Here is a 16820-nt window from a genome sequence, read left to right as displayed (position 1 = left end):
GGACATAAATTGTCTGGTTTGCTATTTGAATGTCTGGGCTCCCGTAAACAGAAATAGGTCGGCTGTTGTAAGCAAACACAATTGAAGCTAATACTAGCAATAGCTACTGAAGTATTGGTTAGACTCGACCCGCTACAGTTTCCAAAGTGAAGGTCTAGTTGCAGCTAAACTTCTTGATTCAAATGTGGCCCTATGGCAATCATCAGCCATTCAAATATTTTCTATTGAATTCTATTAAGTTATTCTATTGATCTGTCAGAGCAACCTTCCCGCTTTCATTTGGGATTTTATTTTTTTTTCATTGCCATTGCTCATAATATTTTCCAGTCATCTCAAGGCTCATGGTGTCATCCAAAGACCTAGATATTGAGTATTTGCCTATGGGTGGTTCTTTGAATAATAAGTAATTGGCACTCTTTTTTTTCTAGTTATAAGCACATGCCTGTGATACATCGGAGCCACCAAAGGCACAATATGTTTGTGTCTTACATGTCAGTTGTTGGAGGTGAGAGAGGCTTGTCTTACACTACTGAATGCCAAAGAGGCCTATCTCTGTCTCTTGTGCGAGAGCGACTTTAATGACATTTATTCAAGCTTATTTGACTTTCACTTTGAATGTTGTGCTTGATCTGTAGTGCTGGCAAGAAGTAAGTGCAGTCCTGATTGATGCATGAGGTAGTTCGATTCAGATTGGCATGTCACATTCGGTGTTCAAATTTACTGTATGTGCATGTATGTCTGAGTGTGTGCATGTGTGACTGTGTGCACGTGCTTGTGTGTCTCTGTGATTGTGCCTCTGCCTGAAATATGTGTGTAATATGTGCTGTACATATCCTTTTGTGTGTGTGTGCGTGCGTGTGCGAGAGACCGTGTGTATTGTCAGTGTGTATAGTGTGTCGACAGCACTGTAGTGCTGAGTTGAGCCCATCTCCAGGGTACAACTCAAATTGATTAAATTTGCCAGGTAAGATGAGGGGCTGACTTGAGGCTCCAAGCAATTACTTGACTGTGGCAATACCTGGTGTAAAGTACGGATTCCCCAGTACTTTGTTACTGCCATTGTGTGATGAAATGCACATCTATTGTCAAAATGAACTATAATGTATCACAGCTCGGGAGAACGCATATAACCTCATGCTTCCTCCAGCACACAAAAATGTGAAAAATTGACATCCTTTCCACTAAGAAAGCATATCTAACATCAGTGTTATGCATTTTTCTCTGTATTCATGTGGCTTTGTTGTAGTGTTGAAAACACATATCAGAGCAAGTTTTGGATTTATTCTTTGACTGCTGACGTTGTCCCCCAATCTACAGCACGCCAATCCATTAAAATTCATTGTAAATGTCAAAATAAGCATTAAAGTGTGATATAAAATAAGGGAAGATGAAACTTGAACCATCCCCAAGGTGAAATTGGGTCACGGCAGCAGCAAATAATAACAGGACACAGCAAAGACAGATAGAATTTAAATGAGAATAAAGCAGAGGAGGGTCATATAAACACACTGGGTGGCACGGCGGCTCAGTGATTGGCACCGTTAACAAAGTCCCAGGTTGGATTCCTGGCCTCGGCCCATTCTGTTTGTTATGAGTTTTCATTTTCTCCCTGTATTGGCGTTGGTTTCCTCCGGGTGCTCCGGCTTCCTCCCACATTCCAAACACATGCAAGTCAGGTGGATTGGGGACTCTAAATCGCCCATAGGTGTGAATGGGAGTGTGAGTGTGATTGTCTGTGTGTCTGTGTGTCTGTGTTGGCCCTGTGATTGACTGGTGACCTCTCCAGGATGTTTCCCTGCCTTCCGCCCAATGCAGTTTGTTAATCCTGCCTCTCTCCACCTTGGTACACCGCAAAGAACAATACGCTGGCCTCTGCTGCATAGTTTGAAATACCTTAGCCTCCTCAACTATGAATTGAACTCATTTTCTAAGAGACCCACTAATGATATCAATCCATTGAGCAGAGAGCTACTGAGCTGTGTGTCACACACATTTCCTGTCTTCAAGTGTTGTGATTACAGGAAGTGGCATCTGTGCAGTCTGTGGAGGGAACAGCTGGCCAGACTCAGACTAAGGGATGGCCATTAGCTCTCGGCACACAGACCTCCCAGGAGCACCTGCGAAAGATGGCCAGCGGGCAGAAAGGCTAACATTTAATTGCACTGAAAATGGCCACTAAAATCTCCCTGATGGGAGAAAGAGATGCCCTGGTGAGATGAGAAGAAGTGGAGGACGGAGGTTTCGTTAAGGTCATGACAGGGAAAAACGTAAAAAGTGTTGGTAAAAGCAGACACAAAAAGCAGGGAAAACTGAGCTATCAGAGGATAAAAAGGACAGTTAGGAACAGATCGAAAAGACAGATGGTCATATTGACTGGCCGAAACTATTTGATCAACTGTCTGATGAATTGCTGCACTACAGGAGTCACATAATATCAGTTAGAACAGCGCAGGCACCGAGCAATAAGCACAAATATCCAAGGTTTCTGCCAACTGCAGGCTCCATCCCTTGCAGTGCAGGTCCTCATGTAACCTACGCAGAACTCTCCCAACCTGGCAATATTCACGTTGGCAGATAGGTTAAATTAGTAATGATCCTACTGCTGAGCATATTGACTTATATTTTTTTCTCTGCTCTGTAGAACATTTTTATTATTTACTCAGGGCTGAGCTCTTGGCTTATCTTTTCCTCTCTCTAACTTTTTTTGTTATTAGCCACAAGTTAAAGTAATAATCCACAACTTTTTCACAAAAATAAATGTCCCATTTTGCTACTCTGTTTGGCTTGATACTATACAATAGTGATTAAAGCTATACCCAGTTCATGAAAGCTCTTTTATTTGGTAAACACCCAGTCTTTCCCTGGAAAAATTTGACGGAAGCAGCGACAACAGTTTGTTTGGAATAAATAGAAAAAGACCTGGGTAGTTAGCTTGAGCAGCGTTAGCCACCATGACTGAACAAGTAAAAGACCTGTTACTTACAGAAGCTGAAACTTCACCAACAGAAAATCCAATTAAAGAGAAACAGATTAATTGCTCAGAGGAAGGCAAGTGTGCTAAAAAGGAAAGCAAAACTAGAGTGAACAGCGGCATTTTGTTTCCAAGATGAAAAGTACTCAAAGATGAGAAAGGACTGGGGAGAGATGCAGATGTGTCTCTTTTTCTTTTGGACTGGCAGGTTTTGCTATCGTTTATTGTTATGCAGTAAATTGCATACAGCTGAATCTGCTCACTTTCTCCCCTTTCCTTCTGTCCAAAAAAAGGGTATATGCATGCAACATAAGGAAATCAGAGATATTTTTTTGATCTTTTCTTGTCCTGTCTTCCATTCTCTTCTCTTCTCTTCTCTTCTCTTCTCTTCTCTTCTCTTCTCTTCTCTTCTCTTCTCTTCTCTTCTCTTCTCTTCTCCAGGTGCCTTTTGTCAGACACTCATCGACACCCTGGAGGGCACACCTGGTCTGCGCTACATTTGGAGCACCTTCAGACCCTTACTGCAAGGGAAGGTCCTCTACACACCTGATACACCTGCTGCTCGACTCCTGGTGAAAGAGGTAAAGTCCATGGAAAAAGAAGTATACACAACACACATACACACACACACACATATTTACAGAAACTTTATCCCACTGAGTAATCTTACGTTGAGTAGCCGTTTAAAAGACATCTAAATGGTTATAGATGTCTAGGTTAAAATAACGCTAGGGTTTAGACTTAAACTACGGCTTCTGGGGTACATGACAAAAATAAAGCACTGTCTTGTACATATGGACTCCTCTGGACTTCGCTGTTTATGCATTATTTAAATGTAATAATGTATTTACTGCTTGGTCTACAACTGGGCTGTAGCTACACAACCAGTCAAATGTTTGGACATACCTGATTGAATGCACTATGATTTTTATTTTTTTCATCATCTTAAAGCCATTTTGATCTAAAGGCTTTCGCTTAAATGCTTGAAATTAGTTTTGTAGACAAATATAAATGGTGAAGTTGATGCCTATGTATGAATTTCTTTCCAAAGCCTTTGCCTTTCCATCAAGACAAAGGGCGGCTACTTTGGTCACTGCATAATTCCATTTGTGTTATTTCATAGTTTTGATATCGTTGCTATTATTCTAAAATGTGAAAAATAATACAAATAAAGAAAAATGTGCGTGTCCAAACTTTTGACTGATAGTGTACATAGCCAAAAAGATCCTGGACCATATGAGAGCTAAAGCAAATATGCAATGTTGAAATGAGAAACAGTGCTCAGTGGGTACATGCATCTGTCTCGAAAGAAGCATCTGAATACTTTGCTCATAACTGTATAGGTATTATAGTTGTTTGTGAAAGCTGTCAAACCTTAAAAACAACATTATTTGGGGCTCTATGTAATTTATTAGTGTTATCTGTTATCCCCGGGACCAAACACAGAGTGAGCACCTTTCCCTGTAAAAAACAAAAAGCTCAAAAAGCTAGTGAGGAGGCTCCTTCGTGGGAGGTGGAGAATGTAATGCATTTTTCATGACATTTCTCCAAGATATTAACATCATTTTGATAACTGCATAAGCAAAACAAACAACAGGCAAGCAGTGGGGATTTTGCAACGAGAATATTGAGTGGGGATAATGAGTGTGAGCGAAATCTGCCGACTTCACAGCGAGCGGCTCGGTCTTTGCGCAGGAGGCCCTTTTCACACCCAGCATAGTCAGATTGTTTACAAGTCGGTGTTCAGGGGTAAATAACCCCATTTACATTTGTCACCGTGGGGGGTGGGGGTGTTAGAGTGATGAGTTTCTCCAGGGAATAGGTGAAATATGCGGATGTGGCGTACTTTCAAGTCTGAGTTGGCTCCAAAGGAATAGAGGAGGCTCAGTGGGTATGCTTTCAATTGGTGGAACGCGAGATGAATGTGTTGCTAAACACTGCATTGCTTTGTTTTTCTCTTTGTTTCAGGCAAATAGCACATTCAATGCCTTGGCTATGTTAAAAGAGCTTGCTGACTTATGGGATGAGCTTGGGCCGCGTGTGTGGGATTTCTTTCAAAACAGTCGCCAAATCAATGCAATACGGGTAAGATTCTGCACCTGCAACACTACATGGAGTGACCTTTATCCATGTAGCCCCTTGTACACTTCATGGTTTTTAATTACCGTTTGTCAAGTTTCAGGTTTCTAGCATCTAGTTTGTCAACAGATTGTGTCAGATGACAAGTTAAAAGAGCCTTTTTGGAAGAGAGATTGCTGAAGTATCAGATTTATGCAGTAGCATAAAGACTTTCCACTTATTTAAATTTTAAAACATTTTATAGCAAAGTTTCTCCTGCCTTCAGTATGCATCTGGATAGTCTCAAAAAGCTGCTTTTGCACGATCCTGCTTTTGCACTTATATACTTCCAGGTGAGAATATACACATCATGTGTATATCAATTTGTTACACTTTCTGTGGGATATGGAAACCGAGGGAGGAAAGTAATTATGGATAAGTGCAGGATAATTTTCATCCTGGCAGAAGGGATTATCTGGAAAAGCAGAGGACATGGATACTTCCCCACCATCTCTCTCCCTCCCTCCCCTCTGCCTCTCCCTGCATTTCCTTGACGCTGACATTACTCCAGTGTCACTCCAAATGAGCTTATAGGCAGCTGGAGGGAAGCAGACATTGGAAGCTCCATATAGCCAGGGTATTCATTACCCTAGCCCTAACCTTTACACAAATGGGCCAGCAGTCCTCCTTTGTCTTCATTTTCTCCCGGCCCAGCTCCCTCTCTCCCCACCCCTCGCTACAGAAGATGGTGGCTCCGAAGGTCTGTCATCTTCAGAGGTCCTTCAAGGTCCCAGACACATTTTACGTTGATGGGCCAATTACCACAACCACAGTTGAGCCATACGATTTTGGGTGTAGACCTGACCAGGAGGACAGTGGTTCTGTGAAATTGCTTCGAAAAGGAAAGTGGTTTAAAAAGTGTTTGACCTAAGAATAATGTTCGACTTTGTCCCCTTATGTCCTCAAATATTTAAAGTTCAACTTAATCCTATAACGTTCACAATGCCCATACTCTTTGAAGAAAACAGGTTTTATTTCCTGGACATTAAATTTACAGTGTCCATTGAGCAAATGTCAAGATTGGTGCACTATAATGTAAATGACCGCATGTTGGAAAATGCTGTAAGGATTGGTTTGAATTCTCATTGGCTGTTTGCCATGGGGACCTGACCGTTTCCCCTCTTAAAAGGCAAGCAAATACATTTCACTTTTTTACTGGAAGACCTTCTCATGATGGATTTCATTTGACACATGACCAACAAGGTTAAATGGCATATCTGCAACTCTCTTGCCCAAATGCCACTGAACATTAGGCAGTGAGCGACACATTTAGCCACAGTTGAAGCTGGACGAAGCTTTCAAATAATTCAACTGGATTAACAGAGTAATGTTCACAGTTGTAATTTGCCAGCATGACTCGGGCAAATTGCTTACTGTTTCATAACGACTTACAAATTTTAATATACACACATCTTCGATGGATCATGGCTATAATGTAGGACCAACAAAGATGGATGTACTGATTTTCCAAAAGGTCAAATGCAGCATAGAGATTACTTAATTTGACACTTTGACCTAAGGTTAACCAGAATATCATCAGAAGTGTTGACACTGAAATGCCACTGAATGCACTGGCCAGAATATATCTGAATCTCAACTAGGTATTTCCTACTTTGAGCAAAATAAGATAGAAATAGTCTGTTTTTGTTAGAATTACAAATGGGAAAGCTCTCAAATAGTGTCTGGCACTTCAAAAAGCTAAAACTACCCAAAATAATTATTGATTTAATTCCATAATTTATCGTCTGCCAGTGGGTTTTAGGTTTCTTTTCAGTATTTCCCTGCATACATGCCAATTAAATTATGAACATACTGTTTAATTTGAGTTTATGTAATAGCACTGTCATTACCGTATTATTACATGGGTGTTGATTTCCTAGCAGCAGGAAAATATGCAAATGCTGGGTGGGAGTAGGGGGGAATAGTGGTGGCTACTAAACAGAAGGAAATACATTTAAACCAACATTGAGGTAGTAAAATTGCCTTATTATGTAAGACCTATTGTCTGATTTTTTTTCTTCTCCACAGCGCACACACACACACACACACACACGTATATATATACATATATATATATATATATACTATATATACACGTGGGGCTTGAATAGCAAGGTTATATTTGCATATAAATTAGCATATCCTCTTTATTAACTCGTTGCATGATGAGAGGAATCGCAGTTTGAGGCATGAGATGGGCTGACTGGACGAGGCGTTGCATACATGTCTCTTATCACACTAGGGAAAGCGAATGTCTGTGTGTCTATTCTGTGTCTGTATTTGTCGTGTGTGTGTGTGTGTTTATTTTCACTCTCTCAGCCTTAAGGTGTACATGTGTGAGTTATGCATATGCTATGTCAGTGTGTCTTTGTATGTTGTTGTATGTGTGTGTGTGTGTGTGTATGTATACACACTACATGAGCACTGCCTAGCCATGAGAAAGGTTGATGTGCATCCCAGAGCCTGAAGTACAACAGTGCCATCTAGCTTATTGCTCCTAATTAATTCTGCATGAAAGTGAATGACAGCACCACCAAAGAACAGAGCAGACCTCCCATGCTCTCTTCTGAGATAATACAGTGTGGTCTGAAACAATTGGGGCCCTATTCAGATCCCATTGCATTCGTACTGCATTCACTCTAACCATCTCACTGGTGTTAGCAAACTAACCAAAATTAAACCCATCTTCTTTCTTTTGAAATCAGGCATTGCTGGCAAACCCACTGTTTGCCGCCGCCCTCGACCAGCGCCTCAATGGTACGAGATGGACAGCCGAGCTGCTGGCCAACTTCCTGTACAATGGGCCTCCAGAAGACCGTCCGGTCGGCATGCCGCCCTACGACTGGCGTGATGCGTACAACGCCACGACCCAAATCCTGGCGCTTCTCTCCAAGTTCCTTGGGGTTTGTCATTCTTTTGTCTGCACTTTTATTTGGCACAATACCTTTTCTGCTTCTTGTCTCTGTTGGTAAATGAACATGCTGTGTCTGTACCATGCTGATATTCAAACCAGAAACTCTTCCCAGATGACATTTACATTTTTTATCTTCCTCACTCTATCAGCTCTCATGGTTTTTGGAGAATAAGCAAAAAAGACTTCGGTCTTTTATTCATAAAAGTTTGATGTCCTCGACTTGACAACCTGCCAAAAACATATCCATCCTTAAATTGAGTGCTTCCATGATAATAATTTTAAAAAATATATGTTGTTATGAGGTCGACTATGGTGAATCTATAACGGCACAAAACACACAGGGCCGTCTCCAGGTAGGAACACACACACAGTCAGTCGACATTGATATATTGATCTGTGACACAGGTTGCAGCAAGACCCCTCTCTCCCTTCATTGTGTGATCAAACATGTTCAAAGCCCCCACCTTCCCACAAACACACACACACACACACACACACACACACACACACACAGAGTATTAATACACAGGCAGGTAAGATGGCAGGTATTGCCCTTGGGGTTAGCCACACACGGCCAATGAAATTCCAAGATAATACAATCCATTTTCTGCCCTAATGGAAATTGCATTTCTCAAAATGGACACCAGGATAAGGACAGTTACTAGACAATCTTCTATGTGGTCTCCTGATGTATGTGCTCATACATGTGCGCCAAGATTGAGAAGTTCTTTCAATCCCATACTGTATCAGTAGAAAAATAAATTGCATTTCTTTTATATATGTTGAGAGAAATTTGATTGTAGTGCATTCACTGAGAGCTAACAAAGATGTGTGTTGACAACAAGATTAGTGCTGCAGCAAGCAATTATTTTGGTAATCAATTAATTGGATGAATAGCAATTACTTGATTAATTGGCTTTATACACAAATTATTGATTTGCAATTGAGAAGGGCTACAACAAATGATCATTTTCATAGTTAAATACTCAAATTCGTGAGAAAAGGGTGTTTGTCTTGTTTTGGCTTCATTGCTCTTTTAAAGATAAAATTGCTTTAAAAAAAAAAAAAAAAAAAAAAAGGTTTACTGAACTGAAATTTCCACTTTTTTTATTTTTCTCAATTGCTCATTTTTTTCTCAGACACAGTACTGTTTTACCAAAGAACAAATTTCAATATTGCATCTTTGAACTTACTCAAAATAAATTCATCATCTCCAAATGAAACAGCCAACAGTATTTGATTTTGAAATAAGTAATTATGTAACTATGTTTATGCAACTTTTCCTCCTTGAACATTGCTTCAATATAGCCAGCCCTACATACTAAGCCTGAATAGCTCCTGATTAGAATGATGAATCAAAGTACTGGAGATGTGCAATCAGACTGTTGTGTTACAGGCTAGTGCACTGAAGCCAAACAAAGCCACAAGCTGCTGTTGCCCCTGATCCCAGTTGGACTAAAAATAATTTATTCATGAAGTGGCCCGTGACTATAATAGGATCATGGATCTAATGGGAGAATTTACAAAAAATAACAACGGACTTACATGAAAATAGAGCAGCAGGTCATCATTACAATGCAGTTCATAGCAGCTCCAGAAGAAACATAAAGAGTGCCATTGCGTCGTCCTCATCACCCCAGGTGATAGAAACTGAAACTTTATTGCTAGTACTATTGAATTTTAGCCAACAGTAGCTTCAGATGAAACTGTACTAGCACTTGTTTAGAGCTCTTCATTGCACAACAATGCTCTTTTGCTTAAACATTAAGGACGTTTTTGTTCATGTCATAATAAAAATATTGCAAACAGAAACATTGCCTTGAGTATTTCTGGTGACAAATCGACAACAGAAATATCATCCAGTAATTTATTATTGTTGCCAGTGTCAGTAATGTCGAATAATCGTTTCAGCCCTAAACAAGGTTGACGTGTGTGTTCCAGCTCCTGCAATTTGATTCAATTTCTGATTCTACTATATATGCAGCTCTGACCATGATAGATGTGTTTGATTAACTTTATCAAATCAGCAACACCGTTTAGATCAATGGAACATCCTTTCATATTCTTTGAAGTAGATTCTTGCATGTTGATGGCACATCTACATAAATGAAACGTCTATGAAGATGACTAGGTGAGCTATTTCCCTGAGTCGCTCCTAGATGAGCAGATCAAGTTGATTTGTACCATGCGTTATCTTCGACAGAGCAGATATCTAGCACTCCCAAGCCCAATCGACTGGCGCATGGGCCAACAGCATATGTTTATAATGCCATAGGGATCCGCCCATGTTAATCTCATCACGCAGCTATCAGTCGGCAGCACCCGCATGGCCTCGACAAGCATGACCTGACCATGTCCGTCCCAACTGCATGCATTGCCCTGGATGTTCCTCTGAATTAGGCCAGGACGGGATTGGCAAATGGGGGGCTATCAGTGGGGCCAGTTCCTCAATCCAAAACCCAAGTCAGATCGTTGATACAGTATCAGGCAGCTTAGGCTTAGCTTCTTGCCCAGTGGTTTGGGACCAAAAACCAACATGTCTAAACATGCTTACTTTCTCCCTCCTACTATCATCATGGCTGGTAGGGCTTAAAGCAGCAGTGAATGGCGCTGACTTGATGTTTTGTTATTTGACATTTCAAGATGGTAGAGTAAGGAGATTGAATATAGATAGGAAAGGCTCTGAAGGACAACTTTTAATGCAGCGTTTTGTTGCTGTAAAAAATAACTGTGTGGGAGTGTAAAGTCATAATAAATATACTTGTAATAATAGCTGTTTCTACTACGCTTAGTTCAAATAAACATCTGCTATGCTTTAATTTACACAATTGATGTGCTGGTTAGAATGTAACTCCTCCTCCTCTTTGGTCTGAAATTTGGGCTCAGACAACCATTCCAGCCCTGTAATATCCTACCAATCCGTAGTGAACAAATGCTGTTGCTGTGATATTTTTTCCCCTTTACTGGTTATAGAATACAGACTAAAGAATCCTAGGGGAGACATGATAAACTATTGCAGCACTGAGATGTGTGGACAGCTGTCAGGTGTGACTGCCTCCCAGGATGGCTAGCTCATTATCGTCTCATGAAACAAGGGGACGAGGCTACAGTACAGGGAGTGCTAGCGAGTCTGTATCTCATTTGCTTGTCTCTGCTGAAGCCCAAAACATTTCCCACCCCCTGGCAGCTCCAGATAATTTGGAACTCCACTCCGCATTGTTTGAGTGTCAATAGATGAGCGATACTTTTTGCTAAATATCCATCTGCCATTCTGCCAGCTCCCGTCTGCTCCTGTTTATTCCTTTTTTTGTGGATATTGGATATTTTAATAAAATGAGAATGATTTAAGAAGATTATTGGGATTATGGAAACCAAGTTAAATTGATTGATATAACCATTTCTTATGAGGGAATTACTTTTTAGTACTCTTTTTTTTTTGTTCTTTTGTTCGTTTTTCCGCCTTTGTGACACCTCTCTATTTGCTGACAGTGTTTGGACCTGAATAAGTTTGAGGCTGCCCCCACTGAAGGCCATCTGGTGAGCAAAGCCTTGGAGCTTCTGAAGAATGATACATACTGGGCTGGTATTGTTTTTGAAAACCTCCAACCACACGCCAGCCACCCCCCTCCTTATGTCAAGTACAAAATCCGCATGGACATCGATGAAGCAGAGCGCACCAATAAGCTTAAAGAGAGGTAAGTTACACAACTCAGCCTTTCTGTTTTGTACAAATGAGTGACTGTTTGAGCAGAACCATTACTTAACAAATACCACAGCTATTGTTTAGCCCAAATATTAAAGGAGACACTGCGCTGTCTGCTCTGTTTACCCAAGGTTGAGAGCAAATCTTTTGTCTTTTAAGATTTATTGTGAAAATGTGGTGTCTAAACAATGATACTCTGTCAGTTGAGAGTAGAAAAAAACAACTATTTGTGTAACTTTTGACTATTCTGGTTCAAGTTTCCTCGCCCTTTGCTAAGACAGATCTTGGTGTGTGTGTGTTTTTAATAAGGTCATGGTCTCCTGGGGCCCTAGACAACTCCTTCAACGACCTGCGCTACATATGGGGCGGCTTTGCCTACCTGCAGGATATGATGGACCATGGCATTGTGCGAGCGCACACGTCGAAGACCCAGCCTCTTGGTGTTTTTGCCCAGCAAATGCCATACCCTTGCTACGTGGACGACGTGTGAGTACAGAAGCTTTTATCTGTCAGACTTGTGATTAGAGTAGGAGGGAGGAGGTATTACAGCAATAAAATTCGACTCACTCTGGGGAGTTGCCACTCACTGCCACCACATAGTTGAGTTATGGTCTTATCAGTCACTTAGGCCCTTCAGATTTCCCTGTGGAAAGATGCTGCCTCTTATTTTTCTATCTTACCCCCCTTCTCTATTATCTCTTTCTCCTCTTGTGCTAGTGTCTTATGCCATCTTTGATCATAGATGAGGGGAATAAGATGGGGGGAAATTGCTCACTAATGTTAATACTAAAAGTCAAACATCAAATTTTAACATCCTCAAGGATACATTTAATTATGAATTGTGGTTAAGCAAGGGGAAATAAACAGAATGAAGAGTGTAGATGGAAAGAGTGAGCCAAAACTATTGATTTTAGTCAAACCACAGGAAATCCCTAAATGGTCGATGGATGCTGAATTATTTAGGCTACCGACCTAAGTCCCTTCCTTCCGTGCATTTGAGAGGCATTTCATTGTCAATGAAGTGAGCCTAGTTTGCCCCAGTTCCCACATGTAAGTCCATCATGTGCAGAGATTGAAAGGAGCACTCAATTTTGCGTTGCGTACATTCGTTGATAGTGCTGTCTTATGTATATCACATTAGATCATTCACCTAGGGAGAGAGATGATGCAGTATCACTCTGGATCTTCCACAGCCAAGATTTCCTCAGAGTCTGGCAGATTATTCCCATCTATGCAGCATTATGATCTCCATTAATAAAGGAAAAGCCCAGTGATGCCATCAAGAGAGAAGTTAATTACCGGGGAGATTTAAGTCCAACAGCACAATACACCCCCTTTCAGGAGATACAAAATATTCACACCTCATGGGAAATCGCAGTACCAGAGATTAGCGATCTATTGTAAAAAAAAAAGAAAAGAAAAGAAAAGAAAAGAATGTGCTTCGGATACCACAGAATATACAGTAAAGCAACCTTCAGCGTTTATTTTGACCAACATATTTGAGGAGGCAGAAGCAAAAAGAAGCTTGAAAAACTTCATGTTGTAGATGCAGTTGTGTTGGCAGTAATGTTTATAAGCAGGCCGTTGTTGAAATGTATGAAGTTGTTTTAAATGATAATGCCCTAAGCCGTGGTTGCCTTGGAGACGCAGGCAGCGAGAAAACATCAGCGCTATGAAAACCACATTGGAAGTAATGGCTTTACTGATTTGGTTTTCAATATCTGGGTCTGCCATTGGTTCTCAGTGAAAAACGTATTTCCCCTTGACTGATAATCGTGTTGTAGCTCCATGATTAACTGCAGCTATTGGCAAAGGTGTACTGCACTTTATTTTGTTTTCAAATCAGTAGACCTGCTTTAACACATATTTCACATCTTTTAAATACCTCAGCTGATGTGGATGGTTTGGCACATGGCAGCCAATGCTAAAATGGAAATAATACTATACAGTCAAGTCATGCAAATGTTGGCATGTTGAATAAACTCAAGGAGAAAATCAAAAGTTAGCATTGGATTCTTCCATATACAGTAATGCATGCTCCACATCCAGCATGCCATTTCTGAAACTCGTTCTCCGATTAAAAGCACCAATTTCCCGTGTCGTCATTTGCAACTCGATGTTGTGATAATGATTTGAATTAGATAATCATGGTACAGCTTATTTCCTAATGCCAGCCCCATTGCCTCAGTTCCCTCTTCCTAAAACAAAGGATTAATAATTACAGAAGATAAATGGGAGCCATAAAGCACTGCAATACCCTCAGTCCCTCCACCATTTACTCTTTCGCCTGCCTAGCCATTTGGGCATTTCTGTAAATTATTAACACTTGAAAACTGCTATTTCATTCATAAATAATTGAGAGTGAAATCACACAAAGGAAGATGCACTAAAACGCAGGGAGGCATGATGGGGAAGAACTTTCCTGGTAATTATTTTCATCTAGAATTGTGTTGTGTTGCCAGCCAAAAGCAAGGGAAGAGCATTGTGCATTCAGATGAACATGTTTGCAGTCTGCTGTAGCGATTCCTCAGTTTAGCAAAAAGATCTAATCTGACTTTAAAATGTAATTTTAAAAAAGCTGAGAATTCAGATATTTTTAGGTGTCTCATGAACAATTGAAAAAAAACAAAAAAAACTGGAAACTTGGAAAAAATGAAATGAATTATATATATGAAATCAAAGGATAAATAATACACTCTTGGCCACATAAAAAAGTCATCATATGTGCCTTTCCAATAGCAGTGTTACATGCAGTATCCTTAGTTAAATTCATAATGGTAGATTGCATGTAAAATACACTCACTAAATCATGTTTTCACCATAGCTTTGCACTTGACTACATCAAAATAAAAAGCAATTTACTCTCAACAGAAAATAATATTTGTCAGAAGCTCAAGAAATAAACGGCTACAAATTGCAGTATTCATTGCTCTCTCTCTCTGCTGTGAGGAGATCTCTTCATTACTTTGTATCGTTCTCTCTCCTCGTTCTTTTCAATCATTCAAAGACAATATTACTACCTCACTGACATACTTGAACTAGCAAGACACTGACATCTGCTCTGACCCCAACAGGCTCATCAACAGGAGACCTCACTTTAAAATTGTTATTTCCTTTTTGCGTTCTTCATTTCCTCCCCAGAGCTTTTGGATACAATACACCCAGTATTACAGTACCAGCAATCTTGGCCACTTCAACCACGGCTGACCCCGTTGGCATTTTGAACCTGAGATAAGCAAACTGTATTAGCTCCCACTGTCTTCACATCCACATTGTGTGCAGCCCAGAGATGGAGGCTGGGGATAAAGCTTGACCCCTCCGGGGGCTTGATAGCACATAAACTGGTCCTTTATTGGCGGCCTCTGTGCCGGCTCATGCATTGGAATCAGAGGGATCTCTTGTTTGGATCCTGAGGCTGTGCTCCCTTTCAATAGTTCTTTCACACTCACATGGGCTTGATGTGAGATCTGAGGCTGCTTTCACAAATATGTCATAGACCTGCAGTGGATATGAGGATATGCAACACAGGGGTGTGAGAGCGATGTAGTCGGTGTAGTCAATTAGCGAGATTAATGTACAGCATGTAAGCACTGCTAGTACTTAGAGTGAAATAGCTGAGCAAAGCTGGGGACTTTTGAAGCACATACAGCAATAAATGAACATAAGGTGTGGATTTTTGTTTAATGTACTTAGCAAAGCTGTCGTCAAGACCACCTTAGTCGAGTTCAGCCAATTCCAAGACTAGGTCCAGTCGAGTTTGAGTCAAGACCAAGTCAAGACCGGAGCAAATTGAGACCAATTCAAGATCAAAATAGTCAATAAACAGTGTACATTTCTTTTCAAATGTAAAAAATAATGCTTAAACATACATTATGTACATGATGTACTGTATGTAAAATACATACATCATAATTGGTTGGCTAAACATAGCCATCTTTAGCATAATAGATGAACAGCTCATAACGTTAGCATCCTGCCACTACACTGGTGCAGTAGAGCAACAGACATAACGTTAACCCTGTTAGCTCTGTATATAACACATTGAGAACCAGCTTTTTTTTTCTTTGTCAGGCTCAGTCCTGCACAGCTTCACATGGCCTGGTTCTGAGTAATGGAAATTAGGTATTAGACCTAGCTAGTAGGGCTACAGTGGTTTGCCTCAAGGTTCCTCCATCTTACAATAGCAATTCCAATGTTTATCCTTGTTTTTGACTTGTTTTTTTGTTCTTTTTTCCCCGACCTAAAGACTGGCTGCTCCTCTACCATATTTTGCAATACACACCCATCCTTGGGGGAGCAAGCTGACCCTGAACGTTTATAAGGGACTGGAAGGGCTCCCGCTATAGAGGAAGAGTGTTTTTATGGCCCAGAAAAAAATACATTGTGTTTAATACAGGGAATAGCAACAACCCCAGTGTGGAATGAATAGAAATAGAAATTCAACCTCCCACCATATATTTAGACCTACTGAGAAGACTGTAAAATTGATCAAAGTGAAAATACTACATAGGATACCATTAAGGAGTCCAGTTAATACATAGGATTTTGAATAATCAGTGCATCAAAGTTTGAGGACCATTACATACTATGCACAGCCTTAAATGTTTAGTGAGTGTTGGGGAGAAAATAAACAAAGGTGGACCAGGTGGAGAAAGACAATCTCTGGAAATCTTTAGATATATTAGATTTAAGATATATTTTTAGATCCTTTTAGTTTAGGTCTTGCAGATTGTGTTTATGTCAGCTTGTCCCCATTGCAAGTTCGAACATGACCATCAATGTATAAACTAAACATATTAAAGAAACATAACAATGCATTTTTGAAGCGAGAGAGAAGGAAAGGACCATCCCCACTCAGCTGTGATTTGAGTTTCATTGGAAGCTAACTCCTCCTCTTAAGATTCTGTCAAGAAGAATTTGATAATCATAGGCTCAGCTTATGATCTCTAGTATGAAATAATACATGTAAATGTTCCATAGAATAGTAATGTTAAAATTATTGCTTAAATAATGCTTTTCAGGCTGTCATTTAAACTGAAGGGTTTTATAACGTTTTCTTAATATCTAATTATTAATATTTATAGATGTATTAGCTAAATATTCAGCAAGGAGTA

At 40.2% G+C, this 16820-nt stretch overlaps 1 protein-coding gene across 1 annotated transcript in view; it reads left to right on the top strand.

The window, feature by feature from the left end:
- Positions 1–16820, top strand: part of LOC139914564 (phospholipid-transporting ATPase ABCA1) — a 146421-nt gene that overhangs the window by 18488 nt on the left and 111113 nt on the right. Inside the window, exons 9-13 of the mRNA XM_071902919.2 lie at positions 3413–3552; positions 4940–5056; positions 7795–7992; positions 11493–11698; positions 12016–12192. Of these exons, the coding sequence (XP_071759020.2) occupies positions 3413–3552; positions 4940–5056; positions 7795–7992; positions 11493–11698; positions 12016–12192 (838 nt within the window). The remainder of the gene's footprint in view (positions 1–3412; positions 3553–4939; positions 5057–7794; positions 7993–11492; positions 11699–12015; positions 12193–16820) is intronic.

This window comes from Centroberyx gerrardi, chromosome 23 (genome assembly GCF_048128805.1).
Source record: "Centroberyx gerrardi isolate f3 chromosome 23, fCenGer3.hap1.cur.20231027, whole genome shotgun sequence".
Taxonomy (NCBI): Eukaryota; Metazoa; Chordata; class Actinopteri; order Beryciformes; family Berycidae; genus Centroberyx; species Centroberyx gerrardi.
The sequence above is the reverse complement of the archived record's forward strand: the minus strand, read 5'-3'. Positions and strand labels throughout refer to the sequence as shown.